Source organism: Erigeron canadensis, chromosome 9, assembly GCF_010389155.1.
Source record: "Erigeron canadensis isolate Cc75 chromosome 9, C_canadensis_v1, whole genome shotgun sequence".
Taxonomy (NCBI): Eukaryota; Viridiplantae; Streptophyta; class Magnoliopsida; order Asterales; family Asteraceae; genus Erigeron; species Erigeron canadensis.
The window spans coordinates 6,431,760-6,454,352 of NC_057769.1; the positions used below are offsets into that span (position 1 = coordinate 6,431,760).

Below are 22,593 nucleotides of genomic sequence, written 5' to 3' on the forward strand. Positions count from 1 at the left end.
TAATAATTGAAATGTTACCTGCTATTTAATTATTAAAACAAAGTGTTGTAGTGAATTAGTATTTGATGTCTTTTGTAACACACTCTATAATGGTGTCGATATTCTTCTAAAGCCACAATTGAAAGTATTACTGCCGGTACTAATAGCATCAATTATCAAAGTCAAAGGACACATAAATGGATTTTCCCAAAGAATAAATTATACTTATTGATGATCAACTATAGGTTTTTTAGGCTTATTGTGAGATTCAGTTACCAAACTTACAACAAATGTATTAGGCTCCATAATCACAAAAGTTGAACGTTGCCATCAATCATCATATTGAAAGAAAAAATTAGTGGCTTTTAATTTTCAAGGAGGTGAGTTGTGACTATGTAAGTGATGAAAATTTTTCAATTCTCGTACCCATACTTTTATTTTTATGACTACCGCTTATTTATTTTTATTTTTTCTTGTATATATAAAAGTTCAAAATTTATAAAAGTTAGGGGCCTTGTGTTGGGGCCCAAAACTATCTTAATAACTAATTAATCTCATAAAGTTGCAGTTCATTACCCTGCATTGAATTAGAATTTGATTATTGATAGCTAATTGTAAGTAGTTTGAGAAAGGAAAGATAGATTGTGTATTACGAGTATAATCGTTTCAACTTTTAAGTGTGGAAAAACAAAAATCCGCGAAGAATACATGAAAAAAGAAAAGACCAAAATAGAAATTTTCTTACAAATGGGACAAAGCTTAAAATCTCGTGAATTTCTCTCTTCCATTGAACCCTGCAAATGGCCTTAAACCCTTATTTCCATTTCCACCATCTCCCTCAATTATCCACACAAACAAATACAATTCATTACCCTGTATCTATATCTACATTTATCTCAAACTTCAATCACACCCCACATCTTCAAATCCCACTTGCACTTTCCAAAGATTCTGATTCAGTATATGAAGAGAACAAAAAACCCGAAAAAACCCACAAACCAAAACCTAAATTACACACTGAAACACCACAAAGTTCCAAACTTGATGACCAAAAACCATTTCCTACAACAATCCCAAAAAAACCCAGAAGAGGAAGAAGAAGTGAAGCATCTGCAGTTGAAGATTTTATGAGGAATTCGTTGGAAGAAACGTTTGCGGCGATTCGCGAGCAAAATAACGAGGTTTTTAGTGGTGATGAGAGTGTTTTTAAGGAAAAGATTGATGATGGTTTTGATGAGGATGAGGATGATGAGAAGAAAAAGGGGATGGTGGTGGAAGAAGACGATCCAAATTGGCCGTTGGATGCGGAAGTTGGGTGGGGAATTCGGGCTTCAGAGTATTTTGAAAAGCACCCAATTAAGAATGTGATTGGGGAAGATGGGGTTGAGATTGATTGGGAAGGTGAGTTGGATGATAATCTGGTTAAGGAGATTAATTGTTTGGAATGGGAGAGTTTTGCTTTTCATCCTAGTCCGTTGATCGTGCTCGTTTTTGAACGTTACAATCGGTAAGTTATACTCTGTCCTGACCCAAAATTAGTATCCATATTGCTGTTTTAGTATATTCTTAGTTATTAGATAATGCTAGTGCCTAGTGGTTTGTTAAAATCTTGATTCAAGTTGAAGAATTGTGGTTTTGATGATAAATGATTGATTTTTATAATTTTATGTGTATTTGTAAGTTAGATGTTAAATGATGCATACATAATTGAATTATTTATATATTCAATAGAAATGTGCATATGCAATGTCTTATATATGCCTTGCAGAGTTTGTTTATATTGGTTTCAACGATTTATATCATAACTCTTTACATTTTTGTTGGTAGGATTTTTTATTATAGTATAGATGGATTTGGTAGGGCGTATAAAGGGGTATTGATAAATAATAAGCAGACAGGATAATACTAGAACCATGGTTTGCAACTTCTTAGGAGGTATTATAGATATGTGTTTAATGACCGGACACCCGCCAGTACCAGAATACTTCCTACACTCTTTACCATAAGGAGAGTTTTTTTTCAATCCTCTCCTAATAGTATAACTCACATTTTAGTTGAATACAGAAGTATAAAAAGGAATGTACCTGGTAACACCTCTGACGAGACCTAAGTTAAATCCAACAATTACAGACCCCTTAAAGCCAACATTGAAACCTTCTTGTAATGAAGCTTCTTTTCCTGCTATAAGGTTAAGACCATCGCGATATCCAATCTATTTGATGATTAGAATTAAACAAAACTGTGACACAATATTAGATGTATGGATTTTGTATATGCATCGAGGATAAGCCATTGAATTGGAATTTTTGTCTTTGCCATTCCCTGTCTAGGTCAGGTCTGAATCATTCTATGATGATTCATCTTCACACCACTCTTCATCCTCACCATCTGAAATGAAACACTAAACCAAACAGCTTTAGGTATTTGTCATCCTGGTTATCTAACATTTACATTTGTAACCTTTATTTACAAAACTGACTCAATTCAGTGCATAGTAGCCAAGGCGTAAATCTGTTGTACAAATAACGGCACCAAAACTAAATGAGTCAAGGAAACTGCCATCTGCCAGCTCCAAAGAAAAAATTAATGAAACACGTCCGTATGGATGTATGATGTTTTACTTAAATCAGGTTACTGCCTTTTGTTAAACACTAGGATTAGAATACCAAAAAAACTTAGACAAGTAAAAAAATTTCCATTAACTCAATCACCAGTTAAATTACTAATAAAAACCAATAACTCATTAACATGTGTAACATTGTAAACGCTTAAAACATTTACTAAGAATAAAGAGAAACATTTAACAAATAAATTAAGTAGTGAACTGAATGCGACGGGAAGTAGTAACCAAGCTTCCAAGTTAAAATTAAAACAATATTATCTTGTGCCTTGTCTTTTTTAGCAAATGTTTGTTATTCACGGTGAGTCCCGATTGCCGAGATTTTCAACAAGGACTTGGTGTGACAGGAGGAGACAAAGACAAGCATAGCCTACTCAGACATATGTTATTTTTGAATCTTGATACCTTTTCTAAACATGCTATTATTCATTATCCTCGCATCCCATCAGATGCTTGACTCTACAACTTTCGTAACATATATTATAACTCTAATCTTAAGATAGTATAAAGGCTAAAATGTTTTTTTTAGTGTCCTGAACTTGGCTAATCAGGTATTTTAGTATCCTGAAGTATAAAGGTGTGGCTGTTACCCTGAACTATAAAGGTGTGGATGTTACTTTTAACTTTGAAAAAAACAGTTAACTTCAGACCCTGACTCGGTTAACTTGGCCACTTGAGATCACGTGGCTTACCAGAATCTGGCACAACTTATTCTCATCATAAAAGTATAAAACAGCTCAGATTGAAATTCCTGGGTATACAATGAGAGCTTAGACTACGAAAATTGTAGGACGGAGTGAGGATATATAATTCTTATCGATGTGTAGATTTGGTATAGACATCGCGCTGTTAGATGATGAATGATGATAACCCAACTATTTAATGACTTCTCTATTTAAAGCTTCGAGGTGTGTTTTAATGCTCTGAAACTATAAACTAGAGAGAATTCTTTCAATTATCATAGGTACGATTTCTTGCAAGCCAAATGTTATTTTGAATGGCTCGTGATGGATATGACCAATGTGATACAACAATGGGTTCTTTTATCAAAGAGAGACCAGTTGATAAAATTAGTGAACTTGAAGACATGGTCCAAGCAAAGAAGATTTTGTGACTTATTGTGGGATGATAATCGTACGATGCACCGCAAGTTATGTAATGCAAAAGCATGATCTTTCTAATGATACTTTACTAAAACAGTATTAATTCTAACAATGGAAAGGACTTTAAACGGACCATCATGGTTGTAGAAACCATTAGTAAGTTTAGAGTGTTCTGATAAAGTTAAGTCATACCCTAGAGGGATCCATGATATTCAGATGCCCAAGATGAAGAAATATAGAGTTTGTTCCTTTTTAGCGTTTAAATTCTGTTTATCGGTTAAATTGGTATGGCATGAAGAGAACTAAGATGAGTTGTATCTCATATATTGAGAATGAAAAAGGAAAGACAACAGGGTAAATGATGGAACTTTTGCCATTCAAAAAGTAAAATAAAATGATGGAACTGTAGTTTTCTCCTAATTAGGTGTTTGTCTGATTGGTTTATACATGCATAGATTTAGGAGGGGTTTGGATGTACGCTTAATAGTTATCATTGCGACTTCAAGAATAATAAATTAATAATCAGATTACAAAGTAGAGATAGTCTTCTTTTGATTAAAGGTTAGGTATAGGTAGATTTATCCTCGATAATATTGTGCAAGTATCTTGTTAGGACCACATATGGACTAACATTTCAAACGGATTGTTTTGAGCAGGGACACTATCGATAGCGATTATGAAGGTTTATTTCAATAAGGAAGTTAGGAAGGTGTAGAGTTAGGAAACTCTATAAATAGGGATTAAGAGTCATTAATTATTATGCTTAATTTGATTAACAAGTCACTGAATATTAGGATTAGGCTTAATGGAGAGAATCTTATCTTATAAAGTCAAACTAAGCTGATTTTGTCAAATTTCAGGCTATGTGACTCTTAATAGACTTAATAATCAGTTTTACACTGCATCTAAATACCCTTTAAGTTACTTGGATCACATTAACGTTAAGAAACTACATCAAATGATTAATAAATACTTTTTGTTATAGTAGTTTATGCATGGAAATTGATGAGCATTGCCTTTTTAAGCTCTCTGTTTTCCTGAAGTAGACTCGGTCTTTTTTTTCATAGTTAATGCAGTTGTATTAATGCTGGTTTGCCACTCTCTTCATTGGTTTTACAGGGCAAGCGAAAATTGGAGGGCCTTAAAGGAGTTAGAGAAGGCTGCCAAGGTGTACTGGAATGCAAAAGATCGGCTGCCACCTCGGGTATGCAAATTGTTTTTACCACTGGGTTTAGGTAGGTTGGGTAATAATTTGCCTGGGTCAAATCAGATTTGTTGACCCGCAAAAGCACATCTGTCATTCTTTAACACTATGCATTAGTACGATATGGTTTCTAATTTAAGCAATTTAGGAGGCTGATTGTATTTGAATACATTTTAGGTGATTGACACTTTTTTTTGTTTTTGATAAATTTATAAGCTTACCTGTTTGAACCATATCTTTGTTAGCTAAACTTAATAGGCTTACCCATTCAACTCGTTAGAGATATATAACCAAAATCATCTCCTTCGTGGGTAACTAAGTCGAGTTTGTCATCTCTATCATTCAGTTTGTGTTATTCAGGTTTTCATAATTTGTGAGTGCAGACGGTGAAGCTTGATATGAACATTGAGACAGACCTTGCATATGCACTCAAGATTAGGGAATGTCCACAACTCTTGTTTTTACGAGGAAACAGAATCATTTATAGGGAACCACGTAAGACAGTTGTTCATTTTTATGGTTAAAACAAAAAAAAAGTGACAAACAATCTTGGTGATCTGTTTATAGTTCTGATTTAGACGAGTTTGTTTGGTTTGTGGTTTGCGGTTTGCAGAGATTCGAACAGCAGATGAGTTGGTGCAGATGATAGCACATTTTTACTACAAAGCTAGAAAACCGTCATGGATGAAAGATGCAAAATTGTATACATGATTATTGCGTTCTGTATTCTTTTGTGGTGAAGTGGTAATAACAGTCGTATTATATAAGAATATGTTTTGATTCAAATAATGTATCTATACAACAAATTCTCTGTAATTTCATAAAATATAATACAGCTGAAATCAAACTCGCAAATCGCAATCTTTATTTAGTCAGAAAACTCTCCATTGTCAAGTGCCTGAACTATTCTCTTGGAAACACAATAGGCAGTTGATTCTATAGTAATCATCGGATTTACGCCAACAGCAGTGGGCAGTAAACTGCCATCACAAACAAACAAGCCTTTTGCTTCCCAGCTTTCTCCATTTTCATCCACGGCTCCCTCGTCTTCATTACATCCCATTCTACAGCTACCCATCTGATGCGCCGAGCAATATATTGTCCAGTTTTCTCTTTTTGATTTTGGCCCACTATCTGCTGCCACAGTATCAAGAAACTCCTCCAAATCAGAACTTTTAATGCTGTGGCTTTTTATCCGTTGGCCGTCATTCCTGAATGTTCCGACTTCTTCAGCTCCAGCAGCTACCAGAATCCTCAATGCTTGTCTTAAACCAACTCTTAGATTCTCTTTGTCGATCTCATTGAACTGGTACGTTATCTTTCTCTCTTCCCGAACTTCACCTGAGCCTTGATCTCTTGCTAATGAGAAAAGCTTCACAATTCTTGGGTATTTCACCATTTTGTCCTTCATGTCGGCTCCAGAGACCCATGGAAACATCAACGAAAACGCTCCAGGTCCCATAGAGGCAACTTCTACAATTGCACGGTTTGATGATTCTCCCGTTGACCTGACTTTGTGAATGGAGGTAATGATACTTCCTTCATAACTCTTTCCGTTGGCTGGAACTGTTCCAACCGGTGGAAAGTAACCCCAAGCGAGTAAAACAGGATGAAGGTGTAGGTTCCTTCCAATGTGGCGGTTTGTGAGCCCGCTTGACACCATCAATGGTGGTGTTAAGAGGGAGCCAGCAGCTGAAACCGTCACTTGTGCCTTGAACTGGAGTTTTCTTGTAATACCATTACTTTTCACCGTGGTAATCACTCCCCGGCACCTTTTCTGATGATCTTCACCTTCAAATACAAACCTCTCAGCTTTACAACCGCTAAAAATCACTGCACGGTTTTCAACAGCGTCTACAAGCCAAGTAGAATCAGTTCCTTTCTTGTCTCCCGTTTTACAACCATAACAACACGAACCACAATAATGATTTTCTGGTGCGTTTTGTGGGATTGCCTCCACTTTCAACCCTAGATTCTCACACCCTTGTCGTAGTATTATGTTCTGAAAACCTTCCTCGTTACAATTATCTGTAACACCGATTCTCTTGCACACGACTTCCATTGCTGATCGGTATTCTGAGGTCCCATACATTCCAATCTTTTTAGCCACGGCCCAATCCTGAAGAACATCCTCTGGTGTCTTGATGGAAGCAGCCCAATTCACTGCAGAACCACCACCAACAGTTGACCCTGCTAAAATCGTTATTTTGCCATCCAAAGTAGACAATATTCCACCATTTTCGTATAGCTCATCCATTGATGGACCTTCTAGAAGTGAGTAATCCTCAGGGACATAATAACGACCTTTCTCGATCACCACTACCTTGTAACCAGAGCTAGCAAGATTCGCGGCTGCAACACCCCCTCCACAACCAGAACCAACTATCACAACATCACATTTTATATCATAAATCCCATCTTCCCCATCTTCAATTTCAAGTCCTTTGCTTTTCACCAATTCCTTGAACTTTGCATCATCACTTTCCTTTTCGGTTTCCACCACACCCTTATCAAGCGGTCTCACTTTTCGTGCTTTCTTCAAGGCATCATTTTCTGGTTTCACATTGTATCCAATCGCTTCCCATGACGGGTTATTTCCATTTTCATCAGTCTAAAACAAGAAACAAGAATTAAAAAAAATCGAATCTTGAACAGTCTAAATTTATCAAACAAGAATATGAGAGTTCTTAAAAACATACCAATGTGAAGAAAATGTAGAAGCACATAAGCTTGATCATCACAAACACCATTCTTAATGGAAGGACAGATGTGTTCGTATTTGACCATTTTTGAAGAATTTTTTCTCTCTTGTTCAAACTCAGATCAGAAAAACTGTGAATAAATGGCCATTTGGTGTCAAAACAATCAAACCCACATAGCATTAAGGTTCCCACTTTTGTAGAGAGTAACTTCAGAATTAATCTTAGCAAGAACACTGCATCTTTTGGATATCTCCTAGCCATTAATTCTGCAACCTATATCAAAACAACAATTTACATTAGTTAAAAGTGCAAGTTCATTTTGCTAGTTATAATTCCGACCAAATATCAGATAGTTTCATAATGGGTAATGATCCGTACACCTCTTTATCTGCTAGGTGAAAGAAAATATATGACATAACTAGCCACATCTTTGGAAAATGAGCAGTGACATTTCTTCTTAGAATATAGAATGTGACATTTACAACAATTTACATATAAGCTCGAAGCACTTCTATTCCAAGCAAGATCTAAGTCCCAAATATAATACTTGTGTGAATGTACATTTCTTAACTCTATCATTACTTGCTAATAATAACTTTTTTTATAAATTCATTAATAACTTGAGTACAAGAAGCTAATGTCTAAGAATAAAATCTTAGAAGTGTGTTAATTTGTTATGATGTCTAACAAATCATGATGCACCAAATTGATGAGTCGTAATAAGAGGGTGAGTGAAAATGTCAAAGCAGTTAGATGAATTTATTTCATATCTACAAACCAATCAAATATATTGAGAATACATTGTCAGGAGTATTACGTAACAAATAACCAGGTTCGTACCCAAATATGACTCGAATGACTACATATTGAAACAAGAAAGTTTTGTGTGTGAATGTATATGTCTAAAAAATGACTCAAATGAGTACATTTATTTTTGAAAAATTTGGAAAATGCTAAATCAACCTAACCTTAGGTTTAAAAATCAATCTAAAACCTTAAGGATTTGACACGTAGATTCCACTAAATCTATTTTCTTATTTTATCCTTTGATTCTTTCGCATGCCAATATGCCACCTATTATTAGGTTAATTTTTAGGCTATGAGTTAATCTTCATTTATCATTATATACGACATTGTACAATTCATGCGTGACACGAGTCCATTGATCTCGTATGTTAACTTAAAACGTCGACATCAGTACTCTCTCTTTACTGTTTTAGTTGCTGACTAGTGGTTTACCACGTGATCAATTTTGTCACAAGTTTTGTTAATTTTACAACCACCGCCAAATATTTCAATGATGTATATAAATGTTTAAGATATTTAATGTCTTCCCTAAATTTTGCCAACAAAATAAACTTATATTCTTAATTTTTTCCGAAAATTCAATCGGGATATAACATCAAGAAAATCTCATCGTAAAATGGTAAAACTTGCACGTATCTTAAACAATGAAATGTTGACCATGTACCGTTACAAGTATTCTGAAAGAAAAACTCCAACACTTATTATCCCTAAGGATCAAACTCAAAAACTTAAGTAAAATCGAAAGTGTTTCTGACCAGCTGGACTGATCATCGTTGGCTCCATTTATATCATGTTATTTGCATTATTTACCATAAAAGCTAAAATACAATGATAGGCTCACCGATAGTTTCAAGAATAGGAATGACAATCTCAATAAAAGTCTTTCAGTCTTCATCACGTGAAATTGACATGGATTTATTCAAAGCCCAATCACAAGTATGTCATTCATATAAATCAATCAATATTAGGCGTAAATCAACATCCCAACTCTGTTTCATTTTAGGCACCATGGGATATAATATTACCCATGTATATGACTTTGTGAGACGGTACACGTACTGCCTCGTATTAAAAGCTGTTTCATTTTATACTTTTTAAAGTATAAATTTTTTTTTCCTTAACGCCAAATTTCATTAAAATCAATCCAATAACTAAAAATTGAAGGCATTTTACAATTAAAGGTTAAATACTCATGTTTAAGTTTAAATCGGGGTAACAAAACTTCCCACTAATCTTTTAAACCATTATTATAAACTAAAAACTCATTTGCCTGAATTCATTAACTATGTCGGTAATACAAAGAATAAGTTAAGATTAGATGAATACGACAATTGTAGCCAAAGACTTTTATTGGCCATCTCAATGGACTTACTATTCTAAGCATCAATAATACATTTTAACTATATCAATTTTGAATTCAAAGGTTTTCTAGATCTTAGTATATGTAAAAAATAAAAATCAGTTAGATGAACACAGTAATTGCTTCTATTATAGTATATATTAACCACAAAAATCATATATGCACAATTAGCAAGTATAAGCAATTTTAGAAATTTGTTATGTAGGATTGCCTTTTTTAAAATATATTAGTTAAAGTTGATAGACTTTATTAGTATATAGTAACATTGTAGGCTTGTAGCCATAAGGAGACAAAAGTTGGCCACAAGCAATTCTCTACATTGTCTATAAATCTTTATATATATTAGTCTGCTTCAAAGTTAATTGGCCCAAACTTACAGAAAATAAATTCTTGTTTGCCTTTAAAGGTGTAGCTGAGAAAATTAAAGGACGTACAAAACGATCCTTGTAGTTAATTCTTGTTAAGATGACATGTGCAAAATCGATAGTTTTAATCATATATCTACCCATTTTGTGTATGCGCTATTCTTAATAAGAAAGTGTAACTAAACATATTTTATATAGAGTCAGCATCATCCATCAAGTAGATATATATATAAAATAAAAAAACAAAAACATAAATATCACAAACCAAACCAAACGTCGAGTAAAGAAAAAGAAGCCAAATTAACCTCATGAGGAAAAGGATGTTGAGATCCAGAAGCAGCATAAAACGAACGAATCGCTTCGTTAGGATTCGAGTCAAGGGGGACAGGAAGAGGAGGGATAAAAGCTTCACAAATTGCTTCCAAAGAGTTGATATGAGATGGTGAGAAAACATTATTGGTATACTTTTTATCATCTCTTTTTTCTCCACTTAACAATGGATGATAATTATAATGATGATTAGTATTAGTATTAGTATGGTTTGTTGCATCTTCTCCTGTCATTGTTTTTTTTGTTGTTGTTGTTGTGTTTAGAATTGTGAATCGGAAAATATGGAGTTTGTTCTCTTTAGACGTTGTATTTATAATTTAAAGATATTAAATATTAAGGAATGATGAATATATTGTCAAGGGGCCCATCTAATCTTTATTGTATTCGTATTGGGTCAGACAATAAAATATTGTATGTCATCAATGATTCGAGTTTGTATCGGTTGAGGATATGTTTGGAGATTATTTTATAGGAAAATGATAAATTTTTTAACTAAACAATTTAATAATCCTCATAACCTATTAAAATAATTCTCTTTTTCTCTAATTTTTTAAGGATTATTAGTTTATTTAGTTAGGAGGATTAATCATTTCCCTGTTTTATATCAGAACGAAGAACGATTATACGAGATTTTAGTGTTATTCACGAACTTTTTCTCGTTGTCAAAATTGAAGTTTTTTAAAGTATATCATATAATCTGTTTGAATGGTCTAACTTTTATTTTAATATATTTAAAGTAGTATAAAATATTCGATAGAAAGGTTAAAATTTAAAAACTTAAAAACACCAAGTAGTTAAGACTTAAGATGCAATAAAATAACAGCAATTAGTTTATCAGTATTACAGATCGATATGATACTAAGATAAAATATAAGCAATGAAGTGTTCGATAGCTAGATTAAAATCTAAAAACTTAAAAACACTATATGATAAGTGAATAAAGTTAATATGCAATAAAATCATAATCAATTAACTTGTCAATATTGAAGTGATGATAACTTTTTTTAATAGTTCATCACGGGTCACTTATGATAAGCGATATATATCCAATCTTCCAGATTTATATTATAGATCTATTTGCAGATATATATGTTTACAGGTCTTTATCATTATCTTTATCTTTAAATATAATAAAATTGACCAATTATAACTCTTAATTTTTCTAAATTAAGTTATTAAACATTGCAATTAAATTGTGTTATGTATTAATAAAAATCTTGATATAATAATAATAATAATAAATAAATAAATAAATAATTCTAAACACCATAATATATTCATATATGATGATGATACGTAAAACAAATTATTATTATTATTATTATTATTATTATTATTATTTATTATTATTATTATTATTATTATTATTATTATTATTATTATCTTATCTTATCTTAATTTTTCTTTTTAATATACTAGATACCAATCACAACTCTTGATTTATTTAAGTTGACTCTTATTTTTATAATTTTGATTTTAATTTATACTTTTTTATTTTCCACCTTTAATTTACACTATTTAATTACATTTTTTAATAACTAATGAGTTTAATATATTAAATAACAAATAATAGCTAATATATATTCAACAGAATAATAGTATGTTTGATCTTATATGTCTTAATTTTTTAAGTATATTTTTACTTTTTAACGTATAAGTATATTTTTTGTTTCATATACTAATTTTTATATTAATAATGCTATAAACCCATCTATTTGATACGGGTCTAAAATCTAGTTATATAATATAATCATTACGGTATCATATAATCTATTTGTAGATATATCCAAATAACTTTCAGATTTAGTTTTTTTCTTTTAAAAAAAGGCATTTCAATTACACTCTAACAAATCTATATAATTAATAATGATGAGTATCACTCAAAATAGACTAAGTTGTTTTAACTGGACGTGAACTATCACAAATTAAGTAACATTTCCATAAAATTATCACAAGCATACCACCACCGTCCACCACGTATCAAACTCATAACCCATAAATGAAGCTTAATTTTGAATGCATTCGCTAACTATGTTGGCTGTTGGATATTTTAGTGTAATTGGGTTAACTTGTTTGATCAGTATTGTCATAATAATACATCATATAGGATTGATGGTGCATAGTGCACGCCTATTTGAATTTATTATGACCTTAGGGGCGTACGGGGGTCCGGGGGCAGCGCCCCTGGGAGCGGGGTCCAAGGGGCAGAGCCCCTGGCTGGGGTCGAAAATTAAATTATTTCCATTAAGTTGCTATAGTAAAAATCCCTTCGAAAATTAATTTTCGGAACTTGAGGGACTAAAAATGGCAATTTCGAAACCTTGCAAATAACTGCCTTCTGGTAGATTTATACAACCCGTAACAAGATTTCTGATCATTCTTTTTCTTCCTTCTTTCTGGTTCTTTTTTCTCAAATAATAAACACACAGAACGTTCTTAATTCTTTGAATTGTATCCGATTGAATAGTTTGGGTGAACCGCCAAATTGATTCAATCTGAAAGTGATTACACGCCTTTCAGAGTTTAATTGTATCCGGTTATCTGTTCGTTATTCACGAATTTCCCCAACATTGGCTTCATTTGCAAGCTCCCTATTAATTATACCAAATTTTTGAAGACAAACATGCATGGTTAGGTTAATTTGTATTTATTCCTAAAGCGGACGAAACAAAAGACAACGTCGCCTTAAACAATTGCTAATGCGGAGTATTTTGAACAAGTCTCAATTCAAAACATTTAATTAAGTGACCAAACACAAGTGGCCGGCCGATGGTTTTAGAGGTCTAGTGAAGTAGTGGATATCATAAGATGGACATTAGAACACGAAAAATTCTATTAAATACATAGAAACTTCTTTCATATATTGCTAAAATGGTTGTAACATACGAGTAGATAAAATGATATTATCTTACAACCTTTTGGACTTTTAAACATTTATTTCATCTACTTTCTTATTTGATGTCGTTTATAATATAAATTTGGGAATTTTAGTAATGTTAAGGACTTGTAAAAATTTAAGACCTTAGTAAACAACTCTAATTATGGTACGTACTCTAAGTTTGTTTGACAGTGGTACCATGACATCATGTGACTACGTGAGCCCATAAATGAAAGTTAGAAATCGTATGTTCAAAACTTATCAAAGGCAAGTGAATAATCTATATATTATGATTCATGTGTGAGGATGTTGACTGACTGAGTATGAGTTCTATGCGGCGTTAGTTTTTGGTACCAAAACGGTACATGATTTGTCTTGTAAGTTTGTTTGAAAATTAATGGTTAGTATTGCATTTCTTACATGTTCTAAAGGATATGTCAATTCGACAGTGGCAAAAATGAAAAGTCCAACACCGTTTGTTAACCGAATTCGTGACTACTGGCTAAACCATGATTAAGGTAATGTTACAGTATTGTCTCGTGACTTCTGCTAGTCACCATATTTTTGTGACTAATGTGCGTTTTTATTCCCCTTTTGACTGGTTTCAATACAGTAGTCCTATTTTGACTTTCTTGGATTTTTTATTATCCCAGTTTAGAAGGTACTATTACTGTTTTTTTTTTTTTTTTTTGGTTCAAAATCTACACTATTATTTTAGTTTGTTAATCATAACATTTATGGGAAAACTATTTTTTTAAAAAAATGTTTATGTTCTCTACAACATTTTACATTTATACATAAACCATTCAGGGGCTATAATTAACAAAAATTTTTATTTAATTTATATTATCATAATCAATTATCAATAACTTAGTTTAATAACCACCGGAGATTGGATAAAATCTTTGTTGCAAAACCAACAAATAACATGGGATCAATGTTTATCATAACACATCTTATTGAGGGATGTTAATTTAGGATCTCCAATCGGGCAGCCGATGTTATCGAGTGTTCTGTTTGATAATAACCTTATCCTTATATATAGCTAGAATGTGTATATGATAAGAGATCTCCTATATATATAATCTTACTTTCCGTGGAGAATTGAGCTGTAAAAACCGGATTTGCATGCAAATATTGGGATGTTCATGCATATCGTATTTTTTTGAAAAGTAAATTTTACCCCAGACACGTATGATGTGTGCTAATCGCACAATGAAAAAGTCCCGCACTAAGCGGATCTTAAATAATCTTTCTCACCATACCACATCCTTTATTGAAATCGTATTTATTTGATTAAGCTAGGATTAAGTGATTACCACTCCAATAATAAGAAGATACTTTCTAACATGTGTCTACAAAGTACATGTCTAGATACATAATGTTTTTTAAAATATAAAAATCTAACATCCTAAAATGGTAAAGTTTATATTTTATCAAAGCTTATTAAATGTATTTATAAGCAAGTATAAAAATATTACGAGTAGCTTATTAAATGTGTCTGAACATGTGCCTAGTTGTAACATGTTAGAACTTAGGGGTATTTGGTATGAGATAATCATAAAGATTGAAAATGTAACAGATAATGAAAATAGCAGAAAAAAAGAATAAGTATTTGAAAAAAAATTAGATTATGTCATTTGGTACAAATAGAGAATGAATATAAGAAAAATATAAAATTTTAATTAATAGAGAGAATGAAAACCATTCCCACTTCTCCATTTTCGATTTCGTTCTCCAGTGCAACAAAACAAGGGAAGCCTTTCTCATTCTCTTTTCTCCTTTCCTTTCCATCTTACCAAACACATAGAGGCGGTACCAGGAAAAATTTTTAAAGGGGGCAAACTTAGAAAACTTATGAAAAATAAATCTAAAAGGTGGCAAAATGTTAAAAACCTATAGAAAATTTTTAAAATTTTATGAAAAATTTAAAAATACATGACAAAATTTAAATTTGAAATGGACCATTGGACCCCCTTTGCCCCCATTTAGTACTGCCCCTTTAACACACCCTTAGAAAATCCCTTTCTCTCATACGTATACACACAACACTCACTTGTCAATGTAATTCATCAATGTTATATTTTCACAATTTTCACAACTTATCGATTTACATACATTTTATTATTCGGATCATATTGTACACAGTAAGTATCAAGCCAAACAAAGAAATCACAACCATTATCAGGGCTTAAAACATTGAAGTGGGCCCTCAACAAGACTGAAATGTTATACTCCGTAGATGTTTATATATACAACTATATATATTAAAGCTCAGTTAGATTTTCTGGTTAATTTAACTCGCCTCAATGTAGATGAAAAGGTGGGGAAAAAAAAGAGAAGGAAGTCAAAAATTATCAACGAGGGAGTCGATCACATGTAATCATAGCAATATTCGTGTACATGTGATCAAAAATCCAAATCTCCACGTAATTGTATAACGGATGATAATCATGCCTCCACACAATTATAAACTTCAAAATCACACATAAGTTATTCTGAATACAATCAAAAAACAATTTTCATGTAAAGAATAATCATCAGTTGGGCTTGATTTAAAAAGTTCTCAAAGGTTCTCGCAAAAAAAAATTTCTTTAATTCTTAAAGATCGGGGGTCCAAGTTCACACTTTAAGTTTCTTGAACTTCTTCAGGTGCCATATTAGTATCACATCATTCATGACTCTCATCAGGACTCTTCCAATCTATAAAACAAGATTTTTGGAATTTCACCTCATCAAATAATTTACCATTTATTTTCTTCTTAAATATATTTAACCAAAATATTTATTTAACATTAAAACACATTTAAAAAAACACATTAAAATTAGAAAAACACACAACATTTATTTGAAAAAAGTTACAATTAAAAAAACATAACGATAAAACATATTCGGTTGGTGGAGGAGGAAAGTTAAGAAGGCTTTGAAGCATGTCGTCGGCAACATTTTGGTTGTTTTTTATATGTTGGTGTTGGGTGTTTTTTTTAGACATGGTGTTGGTTTGATTGTATGTGAGAATGAATGGTTGTGAGATTGAAGGTTGGTTTCGGTTGGTTTAAAATGAAACAAAAGAAGAAAAAAACAATTTTGGTCTCTGTAGTCGTTGCATTTGACAAGAAGAAGAAAACAGTTTTTTTTTTTTCTTTTTAAAAAAGTTGGTCTACATATACGTTGTTGGACCCCACATAAGAGCGCCCGTGAACTTCTTGCGGAGGACTGAAATGGAGGACGCAAGCACTTGGACGCTCGATGTCTATAGCGTCCAGCATCCAGGTGGTCAAGGATGCATGCCAAAGACGCGGCCTAATAGCCTTAGGGTTGAAACCAAATTAAGCATCACATTCAACATGACATGACAGTACAAAGTTACAAACAAATAAATTGTATATATAGTTTGACATATTTGAAAACAGAGAAAATAATACGAGTATTTACTAGCAAATGTTTTTACGACTTTACCCTCACTTCTTCTACACCTTAAAAAGTATGCTTCAGGTCACTTATAATTTCAGGTCATAAACTAAACTAACAATTTTAACATGTGTTATTCATAAATTTATATTCACTTTGAGGCTTATTTACCTACCATATTACATATCACATAGTTTCTTATTACATAATTTCACAACACATGAATGCATATAAAACCAAATTACCCCAATTTGGTACTCATTAACTTGCAATATTGTCCTATCAATCCGTATACTTCCCACTGTCAAGTGCCTGAGCTATTTTGTTTGATACACAATATGAAGTCGATTCTATAGTAATCATCGGGTTTACGCCGACCGCAGAAGGCAGTATACTGCTGTCGCAAACAAATAACCCTTCCGCTTCCCAGCATTCTCCATTTACATCCACCCCGCCTTCATCTTCATTGCATCCCATTCTACAGCTTCCCATCTGATGGGCCGAGCCATAAACTGTCCAATAATCTTCTCCTGATGTCGGCCCACCAATCGCCCCAACAGAATCAAGAAACTCTTCCAAATCCGAGTTTTTAAGGCCACGACATTTTATTCGCTGGCCATCGTTCCTTAATGTTCCAACTTCTTCCGCTCCTGCAGACACTAGTATCCTCAAAGCTTGTCGTAAACCGGCTTTCAAATTTTCTTTGTCGATCTCATTTAAATCGTAGCTTATGTTCCCTTCTTCTCGAACTTCGCCAGAGCTTTGATCTCTTACTAATGAGAAAATCTTCGCGATTCTTGGGTATTTGACCATATTCTCCTTTAAGTCCACCCCGGACACCCAAGGAAAGAAAGATGCAAAGTTTGCAGGTCCAATAGCAGCGACTTCTATAACTGCACGGACTTTCGTTGATAATTTATCAAAAGATTTGACTTTATGAAGGGAGGTTATGATTCCTCCCTCGTAACTCTTCCCGCCAATTTCACTTGAAACTGACGGGAAATATCCCCAAGCTAATAAAACAGGATGAAGGTGTAGGTTTCGGCCTATGTGTTGGTTCCCGAGCCCACTAGAAACCAATAATGGCGGTGTCAATAAGGCACCGCCAGCTGCAACCGTTACTCGTGCCTGGAAACATAATTTCCTAGTGATGGCTTTACTTTCTGCAATAGCCATCACGCCCTGACTTCTTTTACGACCATGGCGTTCCTCAAACATGAACCTCTCGGCTTTGCAACTGGTGAATATGACGCAACCACGTTCGACAGCATCAGCTAGCCAAGTAGAATCGGTCCCTTTCTTATCTCCCATTTTACATCCATAAGTACACAAACCACAATAATGATTTTGCGACGCATTTTGAGGAATCACTTCCACATCCAACCCGAGTTTCTGACACCCTTTTCGAAGCACTTTGTTCTGAAATCCTTCCTCTTTACAACTCCCCGTAACACCGAGTCTCTCACACACAGTTTCCATTGCTAATTGGTACTCGTTTGTTCCAAACATCGGAATCTTTTTATCAACCGCCCATTCCTCAATAACATCATCCGGTGTCTTGATGGAAGCGGACCAATTTACGACCGACCCACCTCCAACACTCGACCCTGCTAAAATCGTAATTTTCCCATCTAAAGTCGATAATACCCCTCCATTTTCATATAACTCATCTATGGACGGCCCTTCGAGTTGCGAGTAATCATCAGATACAAAATAATGACCTTTCTCAACTACCACGACCTTGTAGCCAGAGCGAGATAGAACCGTGGCAGCAACACCACCCCCACAACCCGACCCGACTATTACTACATCACATTTGATATTATAAACCCCATTTTCACCATTTTCAATTTCAAGACCTTTGCTTTTAACCAACTCCATGAACGTTGCATCACTCTCCTTTCCGGTTTCGACCACACCCTTATCCAACGGTCTCGCTTTATGTGACTTGACCGAGTCATTGGATCGTGATTCGACATGGTCATACCCGATCGCTTCCAGTGATGGGTTATATGAATTTTCATCTGTCTGAAAATAAAAATATTAAAAATATATATATTATGGTTGCTGGCTCTTTTGATCCATACAACATATTCACAATTTTCAAATGTTTCATGCACCATTAAATGTTAGTACTTTTTTTTTTTTTTTTTTTAATTCCGCTATCAACACATAATTTAATTGGATAGTTCGGTATGAAATGACAAGTATTGGTTTCAATCCCCGATTCTCCGACATGGGGTGGTTTAGAATTTTTTGGGCTACTTAAGAGTAATTAGAGTAGATTTGGGGCTAAAAATAATAAAAGTTTCTTAGATTACTTAAATGGTCAGAAAATGAGCGTGACATATATTTTCTTGGGCACAATTTACTAACCATATGAATGTGACAAATGAATTCCTTTTCTTAATTAATTTTACCTCTTGATTTTTCAACTTTTTTAGGTTTATGAATAATTAGGAGGAATCATTACCCTATTTTAAGTACTTACGAATGAGAAGAAAACGCAGAGGCACATAGACTTGAACATAAGAAACACAAGTCTAAGCTGAGGGATGAACCATTTGGGTGTATTTGACCAATTTTGAAGAATTTTTTCTCTCTTGTTCCAACCCATATCACAAAAGCTGTGAATAAATGGCCACTTGGTGTCGAAACAAACTGTCCCACAGAACAAAAGGCTTCCCAATTTCGTAGAGAGTAGCGTCAGAATCAACTTCAAAACGAACAACGCTTGTGATGGGTATCTCTTTGCCATCTTTTCTGCAACCTAACTCAACACACACAACGTTTCGTTTATATATTCACGTATAAAGAACAAACACAATGGTTATATGAAACGACGATTGAACCTCTTGAGGAGTAGGATGTTGAGATCCAGAAGCAGCATAAAACGAACGGATGGCATCGTTAGAGTTAGAATTAGGGGGCAGAGGAACCGGAGGAATGAAAGCTTCACAAATTGCGGCCAACGATTTGATCTGAGAAGATGAGAAACCATGCGTATACTTGTAGCCGCTTCTTCTTCCTCCTCTTAACAACGGATGAGGCCTGTGTCTTGGCTCTTCAGCCATATAGTTGTTTGCTTATGAAAATATCGTGTTCTTTGTTAGAATTTAGCTTGCTATCTTGCATGTTATATATATAGCTTACATCAGTTTGTAAGTAGTGTTTGTAAAAATTTGTTTGTTTTGGAGCATTTTATCTTAATTATTTTTTGGTAATATGTCATTAATAATATGATGGGGTGGTTACCAGCATCTCCTTAAATACAATAGACAATAGTTTATTTTTTGCTAAGCCAATTTAAAGTATGTTGCCAAACAATATATTAAAAGACAAATGGTGGTTATTCTTTTTGGATTATTCATTGATGGCGATGTACGCGGCCTAATGACATTAAAGGTTTAGTGCCCCGGAATGCAATAAACTATGCTTAAAAGGTTATAGTGTGCACGGACTAACATTTTTTTTATTATTGTATACATAAACTTAATAAAAAAGTTTATATCATGCAACTTTTTGTGACCGACCAATAAAAACCTTAAACATGACCTGTTCAAAAATAATAATAATTTACACGTGGCAGCTCATACGGGCTGCCACGTATTCACATTGCATGATTTGAACATTTTTACTAAGTTTATGCATATAATAGAAAAAAACGTTAGTTCGTGCACATTATAACCTTTTGGGCATAGTTTGTTGCATTCCGGCGCACTAATCCCTTATAATAATTCTTATGAGCCTTGACCATTTAGTCGTTTACAAATCTTTTTTGTGCTTCCATTATTCCAATATTAATACATCAAAATACTTGATTATTAAGTCACATTAGTAACTAAACAATATATTTCAATTCACTTGTTAAATGAATGAAATTGCCAAAATCTACTGGTTTTCTGATTGTGTAGATACACTAAAAACCGCCTAAAGTTAAACCGGTCGATAGAACCCTTGGGTTTACCCGTCGAACCAACGAATTCTAACCGGTTTTTAAAATATCCAACTACCATGACTGTCTCATTAGCCTATATTAACCCCTCAAATTCAATACTTTTTGAGTTTTTACACCTATCTAACTATCTTTCATCAGTATTCTAATTTTCATTTTTCATCCTTATTGTATATCTAGTTACATCTTTAACACTCAACCTTCATGGCTTACTTGAAAGATCCTAGCAACACCCACTTAGCGCAGCATGGGTAAAACATTCCATGTATAGACATTTAAACATGCTAATTTGAATAAGTGAAAGAATTGAAGATATATTGTGTACTATAAACATAATGTCTCAAATGGAAACAACATTGTAGGCTAGTATTTACAAGACCTTAAAACTTGAAACACTTATGTTAATTAAAAAGACAAGAACGTGATCGTTACTACACGTATATCTAATGGAAGTCACAATAAAAACAACTCATGAATGGGTTATCTACTTATCTTTGTGTTATAAAGTATGAGATTTTAATAAGATAATACTTTTTTTTTTCAAAAACAACAATAACTCGTTACTCTCTATTTAATGCCACCATCAATAACTGCGTCAGTCGGCGATGCGGGAGATTAGGGCTCGTTTGGTTCTAGAAAATATTTTCTAGTTTTTCAAATATAAATTTTAAGAAAATAAAAGGGGTTTTTATATTTTAGAAAACAAATAAAAATTATGGAAACGCGTTCTAATTAGAAAACTAGAATACATGTTAGAGATGTGAGTAGAGGGAGAGGAAGCAAATGGAAAATGAATATGGAAAACAAGAAAAATAGGGCACATTTAGTTTGAGAAAACACTCATTGTTATTCATTTTCATTTTCAACGCGTTCAAATCATTGTTTTCCAAAACTGTTTTCTTTACATGGTTTTCCACTATGGGGTTGGGTATTGTAAAACATGTATTAAAGTAAAACAAATAAGACAAGATTTTGACCCTTAAATCATTGTTAAATTGATGAACGAAGATTCACGAAGCAATTGATGCACGATAATTTTCATGATGCACACTGATTCTAGGGAAGGGAAACCTATTGTTTTACTTTAATAGTTATTTTATTTTACCTAAAACCTTCCACTATTATATGAGAAATTAGAAAACACCTTTTTATTGTTTTTTACTTTTCATTTTCCATTTTCTTGATTTTGAAATCCTAAAATTATATTAACTCTCACCTACGCCCCCGTCCATGCCCCCCCCCCCCCCAACAATCCCTCGCTCCCACCCCGTTACCCCCTCCCCCCCACCCGATTCCAAACCTCTCACTTAACTAAGTATATTATAACATCTTCTTTAATAAGGGAAATGAAAATAATGTTTTCTAGTTTTGAACACATTTTCAAAAATTTTATTTGTTTTCAAGAGATTGAAAACTCTTTCCATTTTCTAGAGAATTTAAAAATGAAAAACTATAAAACATTTTTTACAACTAAACGCACTCATATGTTTTCAAGTTTTCTGTTGAAAAGTGGAAAATATTGTTTTTTGTTTTCCTGGAAAACATTCTTAGAAACTATGATTAGAACGTGTATTCTGTTTATCATGTTTTCTTGAAAAACAAGAGGTGTTTTCCGCAACCAAACGCCCCCTTAACTTTTCATTGCAGCTTTTATAATTTATATGTGGCTTCATATTGGAAAATAAAATCAAGTAAAAGTACGTAAATCATGTATGTTGGTAACACATACATGATTTAAATCATGTATATTGCTATTACATCAAGTCTAACCCAACAGCTTGTTTTCTCGTCCGTTTCCTGGGCATTTTCTGAAAAAAGGGGTTGGCTTGGAAATTTTCTGGGACGTCATCTGAAATTGTGTCGTGCGGAAAAATGTGAG

The 22,593-nt window shown here is 33.3% G+C and overlaps 3 protein-coding genes across 3 annotated transcripts; 1 reads left to right on the plus strand and 2 right to left on the minus strand.

The window, feature by feature from the left end:
* Positions 1 to 722: 722 nt before the first annotated feature.
* Positions 723 to 5,761, plus strand: LOC122581902 (thioredoxin-like fold domain-containing protein MRL7, chloroplastic). The gene is made up of 4 exons (XM_043754218.1): positions 723 to 1,486; positions 4,822 to 4,906; positions 5,290 to 5,401; positions 5,520 to 5,761. The coding sequence occupies exons 1-4, from the start codon at positions 780 to 782 to the stop codon at positions 5,615 to 5,617; spliced, it is 1,002 nt and encodes a 333-aa protein (XP_043610153.1). The 5' UTR covers positions 723 to 779; the 3' UTR covers positions 5,618 to 5,761.
* On the minus strand, positions 5,682 to 10,732 carry LOC122581901 (long-chain-alcohol oxidase FAO2-like). Its single transcript, XM_043754217.1, has 3 exons — positions 10,446 to 10,732; positions 7,606 to 7,881; positions 5,682 to 7,517 (listed from the first exon to the last, which is right to left on the minus strand). Exons 1-3 carry the CDS (start codon positions 10,701 to 10,703, stop codon positions 5,775 to 5,777), a joined length of 2,277 nt encoding a protein of 758 aa, XP_043610152.1. The 5' UTR covers positions 10,704 to 10,732; the 3' UTR covers positions 5,682 to 5,774.
* Positions 10,733 to 16,925: 6,193 nt separating this feature from the next.
* Positions 16,926 to 19,833, minus strand: LOC122583106 (long-chain-alcohol oxidase FAO2-like). Its single transcript, XM_043755542.1, has 3 exons — positions 19,612 to 19,833; positions 19,251 to 19,529; positions 16,926 to 18,787 (listed from the first exon to the last, which is right to left on the minus strand). Exons 1-3 carry the CDS (start codon positions 19,831 to 19,833, stop codon positions 17,042 to 17,044), a joined length of 2,247 nt encoding a protein of 748 aa, XP_043611477.1. The 3' UTR covers positions 16,926 to 17,041.
* Positions 19,834 to 22,593: the final 2,760 nt, after the last annotated feature.